Source organism: Gastrolobium bilobum, unplaced genomic scaffold (assembly GCF_033153095.1).
Source record: "Gastrolobium bilobum isolate Gb01-03AN ecotype WA unplaced genomic scaffold, APGP_CSIRO_Gbil_v1 utg11595, whole genome shotgun sequence".
In the NCBI taxonomy this organism is placed as follows: Eukaryota; Viridiplantae; Streptophyta; class Magnoliopsida; order Fabales; family Fabaceae; genus Gastrolobium; species Gastrolobium bilobum.
Window position 1 is genome coordinate 192,780 of NW_026898316.1, and position 23,785 is coordinate 216,564.

Genomic DNA, 23,785 nt, shown 5'->3' on the forward strand with positions numbered 1-23,785 from the left:
ACTCATAATTTTTGTAACTTGTGCAGACTCATGGTAAGGTCCGGGAGAACACAAGAGACTTCTAACGATCAACCCGATCCTATCCTGACTGCATTGGCTGAGATGCAGGCGGCTAGGTTAGCCGATCTGGAGGCCACGAGATTGGCCAACGCGGCAATGATGGACGTTGTTCGCGAGGCGAACCGGATAGCAGCAGAAGAGGTTTGTGAAGCGAACCGGATGACCACTGAGGATGTCCTCGAGGCGAAAATGATGGCGAACATGACGATGATGAGAGTCATGTTGGAGGAGATGAGGGCTGGTCCTGCTGTAGGTCAGTTTCCACCGCCGCCGCCTCCACCTAGTGTTTAGGATGAGAGCCTGAGTCACATTGGCAGTGCTACTCATGTCGCTGAGACGATGGAGACCTTGGTAGGGCATGCTGAGGATCGTGACGTGATTGATCGCCGGCTGAATGATTTCAGGAAGCATAAGCCACCTGTGTTTGATGGGTCTTTGGATCCTATTGCTGCAGCGAGATGGCTACAGGCGCTGTAAGAGATATTCCGGGTCATGCGGTGTACAGACCCGCAGAAGCTGATGTTCTCGACTTACATGCTGGAGGGCGATGCCCATGAGTGGTGGACGAACATCTCTCGTACTTATGAGATGCAGGGTCATGTCATGACGTGGCCATTCTTCGAGGAATGCTTTTTGGGCAAGTATTTTCCCTACGATGCGCAGGAGAGGAAGCAGGGGGAATTTGATAGATTGGTTCAGGGCTCGATGTCTGTTGACGAGTACCTGGCCAAGTTTAATGAGTTTGTGAAGTTTGCGCACTTCCAGATGGTTCCTCCTACTCCGATGTTTCTGGCTGCTAAGTTTCGCAGAGGACTTAGTGAGGTGATTGCTGAGCATGTTGCTGGAGCTGCTTCGAGGGATTTTGGTACACTGGTTCAGCAGTGTAAGGACATTGAGGATGTCTGCATTGCGAGCAAGGCCAAGAGGGCCAAGGTCGACGAGACCAAGGGGACTGTTAGTTCCACTCCTGCTCCTACTTCTTGGAAGGACAAGAAGTTTGCTGGGAAGGGCAAAGGTAAACAGTTGGCGACTAGGCAGACCCCTGGTCAATTCAAGAGGGCTGCTTCACAGCAGAGGAGTTTTGCTAGGCCTCCTTCCACTCCGAGATGTGCGGGGTGCGGAAAGGAGCATGCTGGTCATTGTGCTTCGAGTCAGCTGATCTGTTTCCAGTGTGGCAAGAAGGGCTACTTCTCTAGAGATTGTCCGTCGTCGACGACAAGAGCTGCAGCTGTTCAGGAAGTTCCTTTGCAGATGGTTCCGATGGCTTCTACTTCAGCACCTGCGGTGCCACCTTCTATTGGGCGTGTGTACACCTTGGATAGGCAGCAGTCGGACCGCGCTCTGAACCTTGTTAGAGGTACTGTGTCTATTGGTGGTATTGCTGTTGATGCATTGTTTGATTCCGGGGCTACGCATTCGTTTGTTGCTACCCCGATTGCTTTGGGGCTTGAGTTGCCCATGTCTGTGCTTTCTCCACCATTGCGGGTGACTTCTGCCACCGGAGAAATATGTGATTCTACCACTGTTCACCGCGATGTATCGTTTCAGTAGGACGACCGTGAGTTCTCAGTGGATCTGATAGGATTGCCGATGGCCAACTTGGAGATTATTCTGGGCATGGATTGGTTGTCTAGAAACTGTGCACTGATTGATTGCTATACAAAGCGCGTGGTGATGTCTCTGTGTGATTCCATAGCTAGTTCCTCGCCATATATTTCATTGCTGTAGGCTAGGAAGGCCTTGAGAGCAGGGGCATTTGGTTATGTCATGTTGGGAGGTTTGGTGAGTGGGACACATGAGGATATCACTAGCATTCCTGTGGTGGGGGAGTTCCTCGAGGTGTTTCCTTAGGAGATTCTTGAATGTGTAGCTTTTTTGCTATTTACCATTATCACTAATACTATAATATAAATTGGCTAACAAGTCAAGTGATGGGATACGACCCAATCCCTGAATTATGATATATAAAACTTTCAACTCATATAATGGCAGTATGAAGCTGCCACAAAATAAGACAAATAGTGCAGGTTTAAGGTCACCAAAAATGCTAAACAAATTATGATAGTCTATACCCTCCAGGAAGTGAAACATTTTGTGGAGGTCTTTAACCTACAGAAAGTCAAATATATTGTGGAGGTTAGAGAATGCCATAAATTGCAACATTTTGTGGAGGTCTTTAACTTACAGAAAATCAAACATATTGTGGAGGTTAGAGAATGCCGGAAATTGCAACATTTGTGGCGGTATGGAACCTCCAGAAAATACTCCAACAAATAGTGACACTACACATAAAAATGCCACAAAATATGTTATGTCGCATGCAATACTGGAGTTTGGGGGGAACGCCACAAATATATTTTGTGGGGTCAAAAACAGCCATTATGTGCGAATATAACCCTGATGCTCACCGGCAAGTGTACCGATCGCACAAGTAATACAGTGATAAGAAAAGTATCGTCTCCACAGGGATTGAGATCAAATATCAAACAATTATTCCTTTTAAGATGAGAAAAGTTCAAATAGGTGTGACAAATATTGTTGATTTGATTAAAAATAAGAAATAAAAGCAAGAACGTATTTTTGGAATTTTTGTGATGAATAATAAAAATAAAATAAGGATTGATTTGTAAAAGTATGAGAAAACATTGTAGCTAGAGTGCACTCACCAAATGATTCTCGCTTCTTACGTTGGATTGATTTACAATACTCATTTATATAATTACTCAGATAAATTATTATCTAAAAATATTCATAGTTAACCCTCAATTCCTTGCAAGATTAACCCTTTAAGCCCAATTGGAACCCCAATTCCTTGCAATGTTCCCCATGGCATTAAGCAATGAACCCAATAATTTAAGCATCTGCAATCAAATATACATGTATTCCTAGCATGCATATAAATTGTTATCCTACCCCCTTTCAAGATCAAAACCCCAATATTCCTATCTAGGGTTCTAACCCTCGAACTATCATCAACTATTAGATTGATCAGTTCTAACAACAAAGACAGAAATTACGCATAGGGTAGAGATAAAGATAATTATATAAACGAATAATTATAAACCAATCCGTTGTAACAAGGGTTCACATAGGGTTCGTGACCCTAACTACAATAAAAGAACTTAGCCAACCATTGTCATGGCTAAAATATCAATATTCAACATAACCTGGAAATTGGTTAAATTAAAGAACAAGATGAACATGATCTACACAAGACTCTTTCTCTAAGCAAGACCGCCGTCTCTGAAGAATTAGGATCCCTTAGTTCTGTCAAAAATAGCCTTTAAATAGCTATCCCTTTATTCTCCCGAAATTGCCCTTTTAAAAACACGGTACTGCAATTCCCGCAAACTGGCGCGGGTACGCGCCATTGTGGCGTAAGACCACGCCAGGTCTCTGGAAAAATGGCCTAGCGAATTTTGATGCATCTCAAGAGTATCAATGCGGCACAAAATCGCGTCGTTTCTCTGGTATTTGGCCTGTGCACGCGGCGCTAACTTGCGCCAGTGTGGCGCTAACTTGCGCCACTTCTCTGGAATTTTGGCCCAGCAATTCGATATAGCATGGATTTCCACCCGTGTAGAGTCGCATCACCAGCTTTTCGTAGTTTCCACCTCTTCTCCCTAATTAAACATAACAAATAGGTGAGAAATGTCATTAAGATGAAAAAGTCAATATAATAAACAAAAATGTATAAAAAATGATCTTATATGACTAAATTCTCATCATTTTTAGCCTGGAAAACTACATCTGCCAGAGGCACATCAAACCCCCATAAAATACCTGAATTTTTGTAGCGGCACTTCTATTGGCCACAAATAGAATATGATGTGACATGACTTATAGAGATATACATGGTGTGCCATTTAGCCAAGACCAAAGGAACAAATGCTGGTTTACAACTACATCTGCTAACCCTAGTTGTGCCATGGGAAGTTATTAGTCTTGATTTTATGTTAGTGTTGTCAAGAACTCAATGTAACAACAATTCTATCATGGTGGTGGTAGACAAACTCTCAAAGATGGCCCACTTTATTCCTTGTAATATGACCTTTGATGCTTCTAGTTAGCTCATTTATTTTTGCAGGAAATTATGAAATTACATGGTGTGCCCAAGACCATCACCTCAGTTTGAGATGTGAAGCTTGTAAGCCACTTCTAGCACACCTTTTGGAGGCAGATCAGGATTAATAATTCAACTAATCACACCATTCATAAATTGATGGTCTAACAAATATTGTGAACAGGAGCTTAGGAAACTTGCTGTTGAGTTTGATTTAGTGCAACCACAACTAGAGTTCACTTCTAACTGTTGTAGAGTCACACCACTAGCAATAGTCCTTTTGAAATTGTCTATGGGAACAACCAATTACCCCTGTGGACCTCACGTAATTGCTCATGCAAAATTATTTCATCTCAGACGCAAAAGAGCATGTTAAGCACATCAAGGAGCTACATGCACATGTTCACATTTAGGTTAGAATCAAAACATAAAATATAAGCAACAATCGGATAAACACATGAAGTGATTTGTCTTTAACGAGGGCTATCTGCTATGGATTCGTCAAAGAAAGGAGCAATGTTGTTAGTATTGCACGATACGCGATACGTATCGCATGGTTCGATCCGAAACAGGGAAAAAATGATTCGAACAGCATCATTGAATCATTTTTGCACAGAATTGTCCTGCTGAATCGTGGAATCGAACGATTCAGTTGTGAATCGGTGAATCGTAAATATTGTGCGATTCAAATTTTTAAAATAAAAAAAATCAAAAGTCAGGATTTGAATTTAAATTTTTTTTATCAAATGTCATAATTTGAAAGATCACGAAATTTGGATTCTCAAAGGTCGGTTGCTTCAGAAAACAGAAATATTAGAGATTCAAAATCCCATTAAACAAACAAATTAAAGAAAACAAGAAAGAGAGAAGAGAATCAAAGAACAGAAAGAAAAAAAAAGAAAAACGAAAAACTGCTTGCAAACTGTGAAGAAGCGAAGCGAAGTACGACATTCAGATTTCAGAGTCAGAGAGAACGAGACGAGCTGTGAAGAAGGCTTGCAAACTGCTTTTGGGTAATATTTTATAATTGGTGTTTGGTAATTTAACTTTAAAAACTTAAATATATTAAAATATTATGTAAGGCATATGTGGTGTCCGTTGAAACTTGAAAGTTGATGGGTATGTGGCTACAAGATGATGGGCTGATTAAAAGTACGTGCTGCATCTTTGGGTTACGTGGTTTCACCATGAAAAAACACTTGGTCTTGCAATCATTTTAATATATTTAATGAGTTCGCAAGTGACAAACTGCTTTTGGGTAATATTTTTTGCCTTTGATTTTTCTCTCTCTCTTTTACAGTAATAGAAATAATAAAAATGGCTCCAAAGAAGAAATCCCAAAAACAAAAGGATATAACTTGGGATCATTGTAAATCCCTTGCGAATAGGTTGAATGTTAAATGTAACTATTGTCCCAAAACAATGTGGGGAGGAGCATTTAGAACGAAGCACCATCTAGCTGGAACACACAAAGAAGTTGCTCCATGCCAACAAGTGCCGGAAGAGATAAGGGATCTATTTAAAAAAAATTAGAGGATGCAAGAGATGATGATGAACTAGAGTGCTTCGATGATAAAGATTCACAAAAAAAAAGGAGCATGGATAGTTTTATGATAAAAGGAAAAAGTGGAAGTGACTCATCTGCTATGAAACAACAAACTATAAATTCAATGGTGAAGGATAGAGATTTGGTGGTTCGAGATATTTGTAGATGCATATATGGAAATGCATTGCCATTTAATTTAGTTAAGAGTCCACTATTTATTAATATGGTGAAGTCTATTAGTGAATATGGTAGAGGCTTAAAACCACCAACTTATCATGAAGTGAGGGTGTCATATTTGAAGAAAGAAGTTGATCTTGTCCATACTAGTTTGGATAAATATAAGTTGGAATGGAAGAAAACTGGTTGTACATTGATGTCAGATGGATGGACTGATGGAAAGGGTAGATCTCTTACTAATTTTCTTGTTAATAGTCCTAGAGGGACTGTTTTTATAAAATCTGTTGATACAAGAAGCTTTATTAAAGATGCTGAAAAAATGTTTGAATTACTTGATGAGATGGTGATGGAAATTGGAGAAGAGAATGTCGTTCAAGTAGTGACAGATAATGCTTCAGCCCTTGTATCTGCTGGACAAAAGTTGATGGATAAAAGAAAGCAACTCTTTTGGTCACCCTGTGCAGCCCACTGTCTTGATTTGATTCTGGAAGATATTGGTGGCATTACAGTGTTCTATAATACCATTTGGAAAGCAAAAAAAATTACAACTTTCATTTATAGGCACACATGGGTGTTGAATTTGTATAGAACATTTTCCAAAGGTAGAGAGTTAGCTAGGCCTGCAATAGCAAGGTTTGCTACATCATATTTGACAATGCAGTCAATTTTGAAACAAAAGACTGCACTTCGATCTATGTTTACATCTGAAAAATGGGTTAATAATGCTTATTGCTCTAGGCCGGAAGCCAAATTTGTAGAAAATGTTGTTTTGGCTAATAAAAGGTTTTGGAAATCAATACATTATTGCTTCAAAATTGTGTCTCCTCTTGTGAAAGTTCTTAGACTTGTGGATGGTGATTCAAAACCTGCAATGGGATACATTTATGAGGCTATGGATAGAGCAAAGAAAGAAATAGCAAAGAGTTTTAATCATGAGGAAAAGAGATATAAGGATGTATGGGAAATCATTGACAAGCGTTGGGATTTACAACTTCATAGGCCTCTTCATGCAGCCGCCTATTTTCTTAATCCAAAGTAAGTATAGGTTCTTTATATTTATTTATTTATATAAAATTCTTTATATTTTATATTTGATTTATTATTAAGCCTTATTCTAAATTTATAATAATTATATAGGTTCCACTATGACACAAAGTTTAACCCAGATCGTGAGGTTAAAACTGGCTTGTGGAAGACATTTGAGAAGATGTGTCCTGATATTGAAACAAGGATCACAATTGATTCCCAAATTGAGAAATTTGACAGGGCTGAAGGACTCTTTGTAAATAGTTTAGCAATTGCAACTAGAGCTAGGAAGCAACCTGGTAATCATCGAATTTTATGTATTGATTAAATTATGTTTTGATATTTTTAAAATTAAAAATTAAGTCATTAACCAAATATTTATTTATCAATTATATTTTTTTTGCTATCTTTATGGTGGAATAGTTTTGGAGACTACTGCAAAGAGCTGCAAACAATAGCTATTCGTATCCTAAGCCTCACTTGCAGTGCTACAGGGTGCGAGAGAAATTGGAGTGTGTTTGATCAAATTCACTCTAAGAGAAGAAACCTTTTAGAGCAACAAAAGTTGAATGCTCTTGTGTTTGTTAAATACAACCTTCAACTTGAAATTAGGCAAAAACAAAAGGAGGAAAAAGGAGACACATATGATCCTATCTGCTTATCAGATTTAGATTCTGACGAGGAATGGATTACTGAGAAGAGGAGCCTTGCCTAATGGATGAAGAATCTTGGATGGATATTCATGAGTGCTTCAACGTTGTTGAAGGAGACCAAAGCAAAAAGAGAAAGAGAGGTATATTTGCATATATAATATTTCTTTTAATCAAACACCTTATCTAATATATTTATTTACATTATGTATATTTTTTTTTAGGTCCTCGAAATCTTCAAGATGATAGGAATGATAAAGGCAAAGGCATCTTAATACAAGAGGATGTCAACAGGAATGATAACAGAAAAGGATCTCAAATTATTGAACAAGATATGGGAGATGAGTGAGATGACTCTACTAATGGAGAGGATGAAGGACTAGATATGCCAATACTAGATTCTAATAGTGATAGTAGTGATAATATTAGTCTTGAAATTTAATGAATATGATAAATAGCTGGTTTTAGATTTGGTTACTTATGGATTTTGGTATTTAGATTTTTTTTTTAATTTGGATTTATATGATATTATATATTTTTAAGTTATTTTTAATTTGTTTCTGAATCTTACGATTCGATACGATTTACGATTCACGATACAAAAAAGCAGCCGAACGATTTACGATTCAACAACCTTGGAAAGGAGTGTTTTCCTGCCAACAAGTTTAACAAGCTGCAACCTAGAGTTGATGGCCTTTTCAAGGTGTTTGAAAAGATCAATGACAAAGCCCATAAGATTGAACTTCTAGGGGAATACAATCTGTCCCAGACTTTTAATGTAGCAGACTTATCCCCTTATCATATTGATGAAGAGGACTCTGAGCTTGAGGATGACAGCAAAGACAAATCAGATTCGACGGCGAATATTTTCTTAACATGAGAGGAATATGCACCCGGAATAACCATCTCAGAATGAGCTCAAATTTGACTGAGTCCTTGGAATCCGCCTTCTGACTAAGTTTCATCGTTTTGCCATGAATCCCGACATTTGTTTGTTTTTTTGTTTTTTTTTTGTTTTTGGGCTGTCAAGATCATTTTCATTTGTTTTTTTTATTTATTTATTTTTATTTTCATGGAGATAGTGTTGTAATTTCTATTTTCTTTTTCTTTTTCATCGCCTATTTAAAGGCGTTCTGAACCCCCAACTTATTTATTTATTTTTGATTGAATAAAGACATTATTAAGAGCTGCATCTACTTTCAATCCTTATTCGTTTTATTTAGCCATTTTCGCATATGTTTCGCCGGTAAACTAAAGATCATAAACTAATGCTTGGGCAGTTGTGACTATTTTTTTTTTTTCGACAAAATTATATTTGTATTGAACAAAGGAAGAAGCTTAAAGCCCCTTTAGCAGTAGATGGACTCGGGTCAAACGAGGGAGAATCGGTAGTCAATTAGGAAGCTCCACCCGATTTAAATTGCGCGGTAACCCGAAATTGAAGGAGAAGAAGGACACTTGTCTCCTTAAGAAACCCGAAGAAACAACACAAGAATCTACGAGAATACTAAACAACACAATCTATGTTCCTCTTTTCCTAAAAAAAAAAAAAATCCATGACATACGGAGAGATTATAGGGCTAGTGAATGATGATTTTGTAATTGCCAACAATTTTTCTTTTTTTCTTTTTTGTTCAATTTCAGACACACAAAAATCCACATTCTCTCTCCTCCATCACAACGCGATGCATCGAGCTGGCAATTCTGTTCGCAGAACTTGCGCAGTTCGACGAATCTAGCTTCATTGTTCCAATGTTGGAACAAACAAAACACAACCCAAGTTCTTGTTCTTTCTTATCCTCAAAACCCAGTTTCGGTTTTACGGAAACTGTTTCACTTCCATTTGCATTTCCTCTGTTTTTTACCGTAATTGGTGAAGAAGGGACAAGAAGGGTGTTCAGTTTTCTTGCCATTCTGAAAATCAATGGCTCACAAGCACTCCAACAACGACAATGATTCTTCTCCATCAAAAGATTCTTCACCATCTAAATCGGACAAGGACCCTCCTGATGATGATTCAGCTCCATCACCAAAATCTCATCATTCAGATTCTCCCGAAAGTGCTCCGTCTCCGTCGCCGCCGCAGCATCGGTCAAAGCCTCCACCTCCACCACCATCACCATCACCACCACCACCACCCTTACCCTCTCCACCGCCACCATCAGCACCACCTCCCTCTCAACCAGCATACTCTCCACCACCACCCTCGCCATCGCCACCACCACCACCACGGCCGTCGTTGCCGCCAACTTTGAACGATGTCAACTCTTCCTCTCCTCGTAAACTGTCACCACCACCGCCACAGATACAAGCCCCACCTCCCCCTGAGAGATTTTCTTCTCCAACTTCACGTAGTGCACCCTCCAATTATTCAACCAATGGAATATCTGAAAACTCACCAAACAAATCACCCCTCGCCCCAGGGTCAAACCGTCAAGCCATGCACGGTGGTGGTGGCAGTGGCGGTGGTGGTGACTCTTATGCAAATTCAAGGGGTTCTTCTCCTGGCTCCTCCTCCGGTGACAATGCAGGCAAATATATTGGATATACCCTCGCTGGGGTTTTCGTTGTTGCCTTAGTTGCTGTAGTTGTTATTTTCACCTTTAGGAGGAAGAAAACAAAAGATGTCTATGGTGCACCCTATATGCCACCCCCTAATAATATCCTTCGTGTAAATTCAGGTAATTGCAAGGAGAGAACAATTACAAGTTCTTCTATTGTTGCGTGGAAATTCTCCTGATACTCTTCCTTGTGGTTTTTTCCTTTAATTTTTCATTACAAATATTTTCATTGAAAGATCGTGGGTTCAAATTTGGAAAATAACTTCTTGACAAATGTGCAAGAGTAACACTGCGTATAATGGTTGCTTTCACCTATACCCTTGCTATTCATGGTTAGTTGGGAAGTAGTTTTGCTCCTTTGTAATTGAAAGGTCATAGGTTTGAATATGGAAAATAACCTATTTGTAAATATGCAAGGATAAGACAGCATGTAAGGATTGACTTCACGGCAAGACTGTGGTTAAAGGTTGCCCTCCTTGCTAGCCAGGGTTAGTTGGGGAGTAGTTTTTCTCCAATATTGTGACTGAAAGGTCTGCGTTTGTATATGGGAAACAGCTTATTTGCAAATATGCAAGAATAAGACTACATATAAGAATTGATCTCACCTTTGCTAGCAGAGGTTTAAAAGGGAGTGAATTAAATATTGTGTATCGGTTTCTAATTTTCTCAATTCTAGTTTTCTATGCTCTCAACTTTAAATTATTTGTGGTCATTTTAGTAACTCATTGCCGTAGTACATTTGATTTTAAGGACTAATGATGTTGGCCATCAGGTGCTGATGGGCATTACTATATACAGCAGCCTGGCCCACAAGCTTCTCTTGCAAACAACTATGGAAATGGGAACATTGCAGGAAGCATGAAACATTTAGGAGGAACTCATTTAGATTCATCACAGCCCAAGAGTGCTCAAATAGTTTTTAGCTACGATAACGTTATGGAAATGACTAATGGATTTTCTAGTCAAAACGTTGTTGGAGAAGGAGGATTTGGGTGTGTTTACAAGGGTTGGCTTCCTGATGGAAAAGAAGTTGCAGTCAAGCAACTTAAGGCTGGCAGTGGACAAGGAGATAGGGAATTCAGGGCTGAAGTGGAGATAATCAGTCGTGTTCATCATCGATATTTGGTATCATTAGTTGGTTATTGCATATCTGAGCAGCAAAGAGTGCTTATCTACGAGTATATTCCTAATGGGACACTCCATCATCACTTGCATGGTAACGTGAGTCTCCCTTTATTTTTCTTAGAAAAAGAGATTGGACTTTATATATTTTGTGTATAAATGATTTGGTTCTCATTTGTGTTTTATTACAGAAAGTGGACTGCCAGTGTTGGATTGGGACAAGAGGCTGAAGATAGCAATTGGCGCTGCAAAGGGCCTGGCATATCTGCATGAGGACTGTAAGTATATGTTGTATTTTTGTTATTGGATTATATATTCTTACGTTGAAAAAACAACTTTATTTTAAAAAAATTGTCAGGGAAATGATTTTGCAAATGTGTAAAAAATCTGAACCAAACAGTTTAGATTTAGGTTCAGTTAAACTCATTGTACGATGTATGTAGGTTTTCAAGTTTGCAGAGAGTAGTGTAAGAATAGCATAATACAATTGGATATGCCTGTTATCCTTGTCAACAGAGTCATATTTTTCTCTTCATTGAGGAAACTTCTACAGTCCTACCCTTTTCTGTATGTATAATTCAAGGCTAACAATTCATTAATTCTTTTGTTGTTATCCTCTCATCCCCTAACTGTGGATGAAGTTTGATGAACTTTAAGATATCAGAATTTAGAAGGGATGCAGAAAATATTTCTATAGCTTATAAGGTCTCACAAGTTACAATATAAATTACTTTTAAATCTTATCACTATTATGAAGTTCATTTCACGCTTTAAGAATTCTGTACTTCTTTTGAGTCACTTTATCTATTTGTTTTTTCTTACTCTAAAGAGAATAGAAATATTGACTGTGCTTGGGATTTTGAACATTTCTCCAAACACAATTTTAGGTGGGGAACTACAACTATACGTCTATACCAACTCTCACTTATACATGGTAAAATTTTAGAAGAGGGAGCATATTTAACCTTTTTGCTTTGGAAGACAACTGCCCCTAACCCACTGCAGAATTTTTCTATTTCATATTTAATGTCAATATCTCTTGTCTCAATGGTAACTTTTGTATTTTTATGAATAACTAAAGTATTTTGTCTATCTCTAGGCAGCCAAAAGATTATTCACAGAGATATTAAGTCCGCAAACATACTTTTGGATGATGCTTATGAGGCAAAGGTATGCGTTCACTTTACTTTTTGTCATGTACCACAATGAAATATACTTTTTAATCAAAACAATATTTTCCTAATTGCAAAGTCTGGATGCTAATTCACCCTTGTTTTAATACAGGTTGCAGATTTTGGACTTGCGAGGCTAGCCGATGCTGCCAATACCCATGTATCAACTCGGGTTATGGGAACATTTGGGTAGGTTTCCTATGTCTTAATATAACAAAAGAATCTAATGTATATGGAGCTTCATGGGGGTTGGGAGTTGCCATCAATGGGAAATATATTTCTAGATTGTAAAATGAATAGTTTTAGAGGAACAAATTGAAAGAACCTTTCTCTAAGAGTTTTCACTGGAAATTTGGTTTTTAGTAGAATCCATAGCTGTCGATATATCCATGTAGCTGAACTCTACTATTGAAATAAAGCTTGGTTGATGTTGTTGGTTAGTGATTATAACTTATAATTCATTAGTGTTATTTTAGAGATAAGGTAGATTTCAACTTCAATGAGACAGCTAGGCTTAAGCTTTGAAGAACATCATTTAAAATTTTTTAAGGTTATATTTTACAACGAAAAGCTTTATCTGGGATCCATCAGATAGTTTAATAATATACATAGATTTTCCAGAAAACCTTCTTCAGGAGTGTCTAATTAAATTAGTACACTAACTCATTCTAGCTTGAATTTGCAGGTACATGGCTCCAGAGTATGCAACAAGTGGAAAATTGACGGATAGATCAGATGTTTTCTCATTTGGGGTTGTCCTCCTTGAGCTTATAACTGGAAGAAAACCTGTTGATCAAACTCAGCCTTTGGGAGATGAGAGTTTGGTTGAGTGGGTATGAATAAACCATTTTCATGTTTTGTGAAGTCATATATACCGTGAAAATTTTGAAGTTTTTCTATTCCCTTCCTTCCCTTATCCCTCCACTTTCGTTTTAATAACTAGAGACAATAGTACAAGAATGGAAGTTAAGTTTCTGAATCAACATCAACACCCTTATTTTTATTAGTCCATTTTTTTTTTTTTTTTTGGAAATATTCCAATCGGTTCATCGTTTCGCGACTAGTCCAATTCGGGACAGGTCTAGGATTAAGGTTTTAAACCCCTCCCAAAGGTGGTACTAGAGAGAATTGAACATATGTTCTCACCTCCATCTGTCTATTTTATATTAATGAAATTATGCTCCCAAATCAACTTGTTCAATGGATGACTCTTGTTATTCCCTTTACTCATGAGATTGTCCTGTGTCCACAGTCTCGTCCACTTCTCCTTCGTGCAATTGAGACACGTGAATTTGGGGAACTAATAGACCCAAGACTTGAAAATCACTTTGTGGAGAGTGAAATGTTCAGAATGATTGAAGCAGCTGCAGCTTGTGTTCGCCATTCAGCTCCTAGACGGCCTCGTATGGTTCAGGTGATGATAATACTAAAAGAAAAGCTACATTGTTGTGAATCAAAACATTCATGTACTTGTTAAGCTTATCTTCCCATTCTAGCAATTGTATCTCAACTCATTTAAACCATTTACTAATGTTTCTCGAAGTTTATATCAGGTGGTAAGAGCCTTAGATAGTGGAGATGAAATATCTGATCTATCTAATGGGGTGAAATTTGGTCAGAGCACTATTTATGATTCTGGCCAGTATGATAAAGACATTATGCTATTCAGGAGGATGGCCAATGGCAGCTTTGTTAGTTCTGAATTTGATATGCACAGTACAGAATACAGTTTTTCAAGACAGACGCCTGAATCCCAACATTCAGAATCTAGAGCTTTCAACAAGCATAGGAGCAGTACTGAATGAGCACAGGGAATAAAGGAAAGCACACAGCACCTCAGAAATGATCAATGAGCATAATGGAGTTGGGGGTTGCTGGTTTAAAACAATAAATTTCACCAGATTCTCTTAATGGGCCGTGACATTGCATGATGAGCCATGAAAGTTTTTGGTTTTATACGGATTAAAACTAGAGAAAGGTTATATTTACAAACTTTTTGTTTACAAACTCTTACAAACTACATTATGTACTCCTTGAAGTACACTAGGTTACACTGTGTACTTCCGGGAGTACATAATGTAATTTGTAAAAATTTGTTAAAAAAGTTTGCAAATTGATCCTTTCCTTTAAAACTATGACCTATATCCAATCCTGTATAATAGCATTACTTGATTCTTTTCTCTCTCTCCAATTTTTGTTCTATTTTCTTTCCCCTTTCTTGTTTAGCACCAGGGGATGTTGGCAGCTTGTAAAAAGATAAATTTGTTGAGGTCACTTTTTAACCATTATTGTCCAGTAGATATCTCTTGTTGATGCTGAATTCGGAAGATTTGAGTTTCTTACAGCACATTTGGGATTATACAATGATATTGAAAATATAATATTTTTTATATAGTGATATGGTGGCTTGCATTTTCATTCTAAATTTAAGGCATTAAGTACTTGAGTTGAGAATATTTCTGTAATGTAACCATATCACACCATAAGCACAAGAAAAGATGATTACCAGACATACAAATATAGTTTTGAGGCATAACCATAATCAGGAATTAGTAAATCACTGTTGCCGAGGAGCCAATAAAAATTGGATATACAATTTATGCCTTTAGTCCCACTTTTTCTATTCAGCTGTAGCGTGTTGTTTATTTACAGATAAGAACCAAGTTGTTAGGTAAGGAGCGATATTTCAACTTATATTACTTTACTGATAACTACACTTTGTAAAGGAGCTCTTGCTTTCTTCAACTCATTAAATCACCACCATTTTCCTGAACTTCTTAGCTACTTTGTCTATCATCAACCTGTTTGCTGTATCAAATACTCTTTCAGTTTCGTTGGGTGAATATCCTGCTTGTTTGTTGCCTGTGGGAGAAAATTTAATCTCATTGCATTAGAAAGGAGATCCAATGAACAAATGTAGGAAAGGGGGACTGGCAGAGTGGGGTGACTAGGATACAAGAATGAATGCTTTCAAGCAGTAGTTTTAATCAACCTATTCTTCATAGTTTTAGCAAATTAATGCACTTTGCTATTATTCCAGTTTCTTAGACCCTTACCTCAACTGTCAGAATGTTCAGAACTTTGCCATCAAATGTGGTCATATTGACATTAGCCACCTGCAGTCCAAATGAATGTATAGCTTCCATCAACCTTGAAAATCCACCTTGCTTCTGCTTACGATATAACTTAATCAAGAAACCTGTCCTGCCAATGTGATGCACTTCTACTTGCACCTGGGAACATGTTAACAGAATCTATTAGGTCACTAAGACAGGATGTATTGAAATTCAGTTTCATCCATGTCTTGGAAAAACGGCATAGAGGTTATGCCAACTCTTTGTACCTCCATCTGCTTCTTTTTAGTGCACTCAGAGGAACTTTGATTGAGCTCAGTTAGAGGGAGGCTTTCTGTTCCTCCTTGATCTTTGCCTGTTGGCATCCTCAATTGTGGTGTGTTCGTTTCATAGTCCTGTACATCCAAAGCCTTGGCCTCATCTTGAAGTTCTTTTACTTGCCTCTGCAAATCCTTTATATAGTCAATTGCATCTCCAAGAATTGCTGCTCTATCCATCTGCCAGAATTCAGAGGATTAATAGTAATAGGCAAAATTAAGAAAGAAAACTATTATATGTATGCTTTTGAGTTATGCAGTTTAGCTACCTTGGTTATGTTTGGGACTAGAGACCGTAGAGTAAAAAGTCCCTTTTTTATCTTGTTCCTCCTATTCCTCTCTGTGACAAGATTTCTAGCATGGTAACCTTCATTTTGAGACTCCCTGACCAACTTTGCTTTATCTTCTTCCCCATTGCTAAAATGGGAACTCAAACCTCTCTGCTGTTTCCCTGAAGTTTCATTGTACTTGGGCCTTTTAGTTTTAGGGATATGAGATGTTTTAACAGATTTATATCCTTGCGGAATCAAGCAAACAAACTTTGAATCAAATGATGGGTGTTCAATTGAAGGATTAGACCCACTGGAGGGTCCTTCAGAGCTAGGATATGAGCTGGACTGGTTTGCTGCTGGCAGATAGACACTAGGAGTAAAAGTTGGCATGAGTGGTGGCCACCTCTGTGGGTGTTGTTCCTTTAATGGCAGATGTTCGTTGAAGTTTGGACTGGTGTAGTTCTGCGAAGATATGGCTTCTTGCTTTAAAGAGACACAACAGTGTGCTGTTATGAACTCTATGATATTTATATCTTTTGGAATCTGAGAAAGATGAATACTTTATTAAGAGTTTTCTATCAGAGATGATGCCAATAAGTATTAAAAGTCTATATCTTACCATCTTTGCAGTGAAGAGCTCAATAAGTCCACCAACAATAGGTATCAAAACTTGAGTTCCAATTGAATCCTGTCAAAAAATATTGATATTTTATGTTTATAATCTTATCAAATATGGTGAGCAACCATTAAGAATATCATATAAAATGTCAAATATGCCTACCCATGACAACCAGCATCAACATCATCAACATCACTTTTATCCCTAACTAGTTTGGATACGAACTTAAGTAACTGATGAGTTATTTTGAGAAGGTGATTGTTTCAGCAAGAAATTTATCAGGGTTAATTAATCTCACGTGAAAACTAAAAGAAAGAACTCAAGAAGAATAGTAATTCACTAATTTGTATCAAACAGGTAACCTTCCACATGGGACAAGATTCTAAGTTTCTAAACTTCAGGGAACCTTCTCTAATTCTCATCCCCAAAATAAGCTTTTATTAACAATAAAACTAAAATGTTAACTTGTTTCAAGCATTATCAATAAGCCAACCATATGAATAGGGGTTAACTTCAGAAATCAAACGTGAGAGACAGAACAGAAAATTGTCTGATACTTCAATCCATATAATTTACCTCCTGAATAAGCCATCTTGGTTGCTGTGATATTGCAACCTCCCCATGGTCACTGGATCAAATAACTTTGGTTAGTGTTTCCTTTCCTTGGCCAAATATAAAAAACCTATATATATATAGAAAATAATAACTACAATCAAAAAGAGAAAGAGAGAGAGATAGATACCCTGAATACAAAGACATTGCAAAAGGAAGTCTCACAAGAGCCTCACAAGCCTTTGTTTTTACTAGATGCTGAAAATGGGTATCCCTGCAAATGGGAGCCAAGTGGTGTGGTTCATCTATTTGCTCTTTGGGATTCACCTGCTCAATATTTCCACTGCAACTCCCTCTACAACAGCAACCCATCCACTCAATAAACCTACACAAATATAAAAAAATGGGGTCAAGTTATATAAAAAACCTTAATCTCAAATCAATGAAAAGAAAAAGAAAAGAATAAACAAGAAAAATGGATTATGTAACAGCACCTTGTTGGGTCATCACCATATTTCCAAACAACAACATAATCCCAATCTTTGGTCTCAACAAGGGGTCTAAGGCACTCTACTACCCTCAAACCACTCATTGTCTCCTCATATGAATGCAGCTTTTGCTTAGGATTCTGGTTATGGGGAACTTCACTTGTGATGGTTTTTGTTACATTACATAGACCTTCTTATGTTGTTCCCCTTTTTGTAACGGTCTCCCAAATTCAAGCACATGGTACACGACAAGTTTCCTTATCAATTAGGTTGCAGTGTATCATTATAATCAGTAGCATATCTCCGACACTGAGAATCTTGCACCTGCCAGTGAATTGGGCCCACAAGTTGTTTTTGACTAACTTATCAGGCCGAGTAGTACAAAATTAACCATCCAATGTTTCAAGAAGTTGCATTGAAAGCAACCCATAACTGCACAATCATTAGTTTCTTTTTATTTTATTTTTATTTTTATTATTATGTTATTTTAAAATTTTTCTTGTGTGTTGGATATATTTGCAGTGTGAGGTTAAAATGCTGTTCTTGGTCCTTACTCCTTAGGTAGTGTAATATTGCAACTAGGGGTGTAAATGGGCTGGGCTGGGCTGGGCTTTGGCCATTATGGCCCAAGCCTACGTCAAAAAAAAGTCAGCCTATCTGGCCTATTGACCTATTAAAGGCTTTATTTGTAGGCCAAGCCCGGCCCATTTTCAAAAATAAGAAAGCCTGACATGGCCTACAGGCCTTGTAGGCCTCCCACTATATATACTAAACAAAAAAAATAAATGTATAGAGCAAAGAAAGTTTCATTCATGCATACACTAGTACTTCTCATAAGAAAAAAATGACAAACAAGAAAGAGTTAACATAATACCTCAGCTCTAGAATGTATATCATAGAGGAATAGAGTCGAAGAAATGGGAAAAATAAGAAAAATACAATTACTGGATGTTGAAATAAAGTCTACAAGAGAATGTCATTCATCTAAAAATCTTTAAACCACCATCAAGACAAAGGAAAGAAGATTATTATTGAAAGATCTTCATCAGTAACATCATAATACAGCAAGGTACCCATTGTTCCATGGTATTAAGCTGCAACAGCATGTAAAATTTGGAGACATTATACAAGTTTTTCTTTCACAAAATAAAATAGCACAAAAAGTAAGAGATTTTGGTATTTGGTACTTTGTGTCTTTGCCACATAAAATAATAATAATATATATTTTATTTTAATAAATTAAATAGGCCAGCCTACAAGGCTGTAGGCCGGGCTTGACAAAATTGGCCTATGGCCTATTTATTAAAAAAACTTTTTTATAAGCCTAAGCCTACTCTACTTTCCTGAAAGGCTGGGCCTGAGCTGGGCTCAATGTAGGCCGAGCCGTAGGCTGGGCTGGGCCAGCCTGACCCATTTACACCCCTAATTGCAACCAACTTCCTATGGGGGTCACATTTTATCATTTCATTTCCCCCACATCATACATTTCAATGAGAAAGCAATATTTTGAAAATAAATCCAACTTCTGATGTTTTTTATTTCATGATTCTAATTATCTCTTTAAGGTGAGTTAAGTTTTTCGAATATCCTCAAAATTCTGGTGAAAAAAGGCTCATACAAATATAAGACTAATCTCGAGTCAAGCAGCGTGATCATGGTAGTTAAAATCGAGATTTTACCTAAAATCGAAAGGATGATAAAAAATCATAAAACGTAAAATCCTAACGTAAGAAAAATCGTAAAGTCGTAAAAACGTTTGGAATTTTGGTACAATCGTTTTGATTGAAAAAAATCTTAAAATCTAAGATTTAAATTGAGATTTTAACTACCATGAGCGTGACAATTATCAGCTCCCCAAAGATTTTCTAGATAATTCAAATCCCCATTTAGTGAAATTCTTATTGTCAATTGAGTCAACCTCGAGATTAACTTCTACTATTGTTTTTATCCCCACTTATTATTAGATTAATTGTTGTCTAATTTAATCTCCACATTTCACTAATGAGCAAAAATCAAACCACATGAAATAACACCTAAACAATACAAAACATATTGGACAGAATATGATAGTGTTACAGGGAATAATAAGAGCATATCTTCATTGTTTTTTCATCTTCTGTTTTGAAGAATATTTCCACGGTCAAGGGTACATATATTCTCGTGGCCTGTACTGCACAGATAGTGTGTCCTTGGCAATAATGAGATGTGTACTATTAACATGTTTTTTCAATTAAAATGAGTGCTGCAACTATGCCATTAATGTCAAAAGCAGATAATAATTGTTACAGATTGCCAACGAAGGCTCCGTTACCAGTTGAATAATGAAACAAACGTAACACATATGCCTAGCTAGACTGTTGCAGTATGAAACTATGAATACTTACAAACATATCTCAGGATTAGCTCAGTCAGAAATGAAAACCGATTAAAACCGAACGACACAAAAAATGGAAGGAAAAAAAAAAAAAATCCAGTAAGTCAGTGACTTTTATTATCAGTTTTGCTAAACTAGCAGAATCATAAATCATAATTTATTATATATGGAAATATGACTAAGTAACAACCTTATGAAGCATAATTTTCAAATTGCAAAAAATCGTATGAGATTTAGAGTATTATTTTATGTTTATTGCCTTTGCCTTTTGGGCAATTGAGGATCTTACAGTCTAAATGAAAAATAAATCACATAGAAGTACTAATTCCTAGTGGACTTGTTCACGTATTACTTTATTGAAATTAAAATGAAAATTATGTAGTGGGTGTTTTCCATTAATTATATAATCAAATAAATTTTATTTCTTTATTTTTTGAAATATTAAATATTAAAAGTAAAAAAGAGACGATTAATTAATGATAATAAAAATAAACAACTTTCAATTAAATTCCGACTACCTCCTAATAATAAAATCACAATAAAGAAATAAAAAATATTTGGAGAAAAAAACACAAAAGACAAATATTTTGAGTTTTTTTTTTTATTTTTAAAATTGTTTTGTAGACTAGTTAATGAAATAGATGGTTTCTATGTTTTTTTGTTTTAAAAGTTAAAAGACAAAATACAAAATAAAAACAACTCAGATATGTTCTGTAAATTTGATTTTAAAAACAAAAAAACAGTTACAATTTTTAAAACTTTATTTTTACAAAATAGACTTTATCAAAATGAGTTTTTTTATTTTTTGCTCTGAAAATAAAATAAAAAAATTGTTTTTCGAAACATATTTTAAACATGCCCTTTATTTCTTTTTCTACTTTAAGGCTAGAACCAATAATGTGCAAATTAAGATTTGGGCGGCAAGAATACGAAAAAAGTCAAGTTTATATTAAAAAGGGATTTTGTCATATCTGTTATAAAATAAATGGAGAAATGGAAGAGAGAAGACAATAAAAAGTAAAAATATAATTCTCATTCATCTGTATACTCTAATACAAACAAATGCCAATATATAAGATTGCAACCATGAATAAGGGAGTAATGATCCATTAGTGCGGTAGTTACATAATCATGAATGGAAGATAGTTACACTGTTAACGTCATTCATAATTGTACTGTTACTGCCAACGGTAACATGGTTTAAATCAACCATATTTACAACAGTCCCCCTTGGATGACTAAACACTTTGAATATGTCTCATTAAACCTTGCTAAGAAAAACCTAGTGGGATAAAAGCTTAGCGAAGGAAAAATAGTACAATATTCATAGTTAACATACTACCTTTCATATGTTAATATAGACAGCCTCATTAAAAATCTTTCCAAGAAAAACCCAGTGAGATAAAAACTTGGTAAAGAAAAAAAGAGTGCAGCATATATTTTACTCCCTCTGATTATAACATCATTCAATGTCTCTGAGCCTTATATATCAGCTTCTCAAAACTTAAGTTAAGCGATGTCTGCCAAATCATCTCTTGAGTAAATTTGTTGAACTCCATGAAATAGTTGTGCTTCCACAAAGTGGTTCAAGTAAATAACATGCATTATTATTATTGTAGTATCTTCGTGTTGAAGAAAAGTTAGATCCTGCTAATAGACTCACAAACAAGAAAGAAGAAATGTGAGGATATAAGAGGAGAAGATGTGGGGTTAGAAAGTTGAACTTCCACTTTATTAATGTTTTCATAGCTCCTTCTTGGATGTTCACTCTTAATTATATGCTAATAGAATGTCTCATTAAAAATCTTCACAAGAAAAACCCAATGAGATAAAAATTTGGTGAAGGGAAAAATAGTGCATTTCTTATAACTCTCTCTCTGAATTATAGTTATCATATGAGTACATATCATCATAATATCTCCCCCTTAACTGAGCCATATAATTAATCTCCTTTTTCATGCTATATATTATGCCCTGATTGAATTGAGATAAGACATGACCAAGAAATTTTACATTATTTTTCATGGGGTTAAAATTGATATCTTATTTATGTCAAGTGATCTCATAACCATTGGGGTACTCAGTGGATTTGCTTTATCCATATAAAATCTCTTTAAATAATAAGTCAACTGATTTTATTAAGGCGATTATACCACATGTCTTTTATTTCTTTAATCAATTTACTAATATTTGAAGCTTCATTCAACAAATTTCTCGGGAATTTTTATATGCTTCAAGCATTTTGTATCCTTATAGGCTATAATAACATCTATTAGACGCATGTCGACCTTTTCATGTACTATCGGATTATTAAAATATCTTAAGGTGGTCGCATCCACCACAAGAGAATATATTTTCGTATAATAAATGCCAGGCTTTTGCAAAATTCTTGTGCTATAACAACTTCATTATAATTTATGCACATTTGTACCCCGCTGGCATTGCACCTTCGTGTTTGGACTGTAGGTCCAAAAACTTTAAATTTGAATTGTGTCTTTATATTTTGGCCAATCATCATCAACAAATTTAGCTTCAAGATCCTTGTCTTGTTTCATCATTTCATTTTATGCAAACTATTGTCAACAACTATATCTTTATGGTTTCAACTTTTTCATAAAATGGCATAACTAAGAGATCTCTTAATTTTTATTATTTTCAGGTACCTGAACCTCCCTCGAGGTTTTATTAAAGTTATGTCTACATAATTAACAATTGTCTCCATATTTTGACCATCTTAATCATTTGCTCCTTTCCTCTTTTTAGGATTTTTATCCTTGGAGCAGGTCATTTTTTCATATACCATATAAATTGGAGCATTTCCAGTTGGGATATTACATTTATAAGTCAGTTAAACCATCTGGCAGTCGATGTATAATATCTTTTTCTCATATTTGCTTTCTGCGAGAATTTATATGAGATAATAATGCATTCTTTATTTTCCAACTGTTTATTCTCTCTCCCTCATGTTGGAAAGACAGATAATAATAATACTCTAAATCTCCAGTCATTATTTCAAGATATTATATAAGGAGATTCATATCCAATATATATTCCTAATCATATTTGGGATTCATCTTTGTGCGTTGTGGTGGAGTAATTAGAATATAAATCGCACATCTAAAAATTATTTGGCTCCTGACCAAAAGCCAATGTAATGGGGAGATGATAACTTATTGGCACGATACGTACAAGTATTGCAGCATAAAATATAGCATGTCCCCATGTCAAAATAGGGAGTGTTGTTCTCACAGGCAATGTTCTAGCAAACAATTGGAGACATATAATATATATTCACCACCATTATAAAGATTAATTATATTTATTGTGCTCTTAATATTATTATTTGAGCAAACAATCTCATAAATGTCAAGATAGAAAAACATGTGGCCATTTTATAGATGCATCTATTAAATTCATAATATTTGAAAAGTCCACATGATGGGTGAATGGGCCCATATATTTCACCTTGTATGCATTTCAAAATACACGAGATTGAATCTCAACTTTAGCTGGTATAATTTCCCTTGAGAACAAGAAATACTAGAAAATTCAATAAATTGAAGAATCTTCTAGTTCTTCAATGCATGATCATATGAATTTTTAATAATTTGTTTGCATCATATTTGATCTGGGATGGTCCAACCAGTCATGCCAAATAATGTAGCTATCATAATCAATATCCTTTTGATTTACCAAGGCATGTTTTTCAATC

General features: G+C 36.0%; 3 protein-coding genes across 3 annotated transcripts; 2 read left to right on the plus strand and 1 right to left on the minus strand.

Annotated features, from left to right (window-relative positions):
- Window positions 1–5,721: 5,721 nt before the first annotated feature.
- Window positions 5,722–7,587, plus strand: LOC133314829 (uncharacterized). Its single transcript, XM_061516357.1, has 3 exons — window positions 5,722–6,881; window positions 6,984–7,171; window positions 7,304–7,587. Exons 1-3 carry the CDS (start codon window positions 5,722–5,724, stop codon window positions 7,585–7,587), a joined length of 1,632 nt encoding a protein of 543 aa, XP_061372341.1.
- A 1,859-nt stretch (window positions 7,588–9,446) lies between these two features.
- LOC133314830 (proline-rich receptor-like protein kinase PERK13) lies at window positions 9,447–14,182 on the plus strand. The gene is made up of 8 exons (XM_061516358.1): window positions 9,447–10,203; window positions 10,856–11,299; window positions 11,397–11,483; window positions 12,305–12,375; window positions 12,490–12,566; window positions 13,063–13,210; window positions 13,630–13,791; window positions 13,931–14,182. The coding sequence occupies exons 1-8, from the start codon at window positions 9,447–9,449 to the stop codon at window positions 14,180–14,182; spliced, it is 1,998 nt and encodes a 665-aa protein (XP_061372342.1).
- Window positions 14,183–15,173: 991 nt separating this feature from the next.
- On the minus strand, window positions 15,174–17,803 carry LOC133314831 (transcription factor bHLH90). Its single transcript, XM_061516359.1, has 8 exons — window positions 17,706–17,803; window positions 17,402–17,596; window positions 17,236–17,287; window positions 16,660–16,728; window positions 16,038–16,583; window positions 15,721–15,948; window positions 15,434–15,610; window positions 15,174–15,239 (listed from the first exon to the last, which is right to left on the minus strand). The coding sequence occupies exons 1-8, from the start codon at window positions 17,801–17,803 to the stop codon at window positions 15,174–15,176; spliced, it is 1,431 nt and encodes a 476-aa protein (XP_061372343.1).
- Between the last annotated feature and the right edge of the window lie 5,982 nt (window positions 17,804–23,785).

Excerpts from the sequence above, each read along its gene's own strand:
- LOC133314829 (XM_061516357.1), top strand. The coding sequence starts at position 5,722 with ATGGATAGTTTTATGATAAAAGGAAAAAGTGGAAGTGACTCATCTGCT. Across the intron at positions 6,882-6,983 it reads GCCTATTTTCTTAATCCAAA|GTTCCACTATGACACAAAGT; the intron begins GTAAGTATAGGT and ends ATAATTATATAG. Across the intron at positions 7,172-7,303 it reads TAGAGCTAGGAAGCAACCTG|ACTACTGCAAAGAGCTGCAA; the intron begins GTAATCATCGAA and ends ATAGTTTTGGAG.
- LOC133314830 (XM_061516358.1), top strand. The coding sequence starts at position 9,447 with ATGGCTCACAAGCACTCCAACAACGACAATGATTCTTCTCCATCAAAA. Across the intron at positions 10,204-10,855 it reads TATCCTTCGTGTAAATTCAG|GTGCTGATGGGCATTACTAT; the intron begins GTAATTGCAAGG and ends GTTGGCCATCAG. Across the intron at positions 12,567-13,062 it reads CGGGTTATGGGAACATTTGG|GTACATGGCTCCAGAGTATG; the intron begins GTAGGTTTCCTA and ends TTGAATTTGCAG.
- LOC133314831 (XM_061516359.1), bottom strand. The coding sequence starts at position 17,803 with ATGAGTGGTTTGAGGGTAGTAGAGTGCCTTAGACCCCTTGTTGAGACC. Across the intron at positions 15,949-16,037 it reads TAGTCCCAAACATAACCAAG|ATGGATAGAGCAGCAATTCT; the intron begins GTAGCTAAACTG and ends GAATTCTGGCAG. Across the intron at positions 15,240-15,433 it reads TGAACATTCTGACAGTTGAG|GCAACAAACAAGCAGGATAT; the intron begins GTAAGGGTCTAA and ends TTTCTCCCACAG.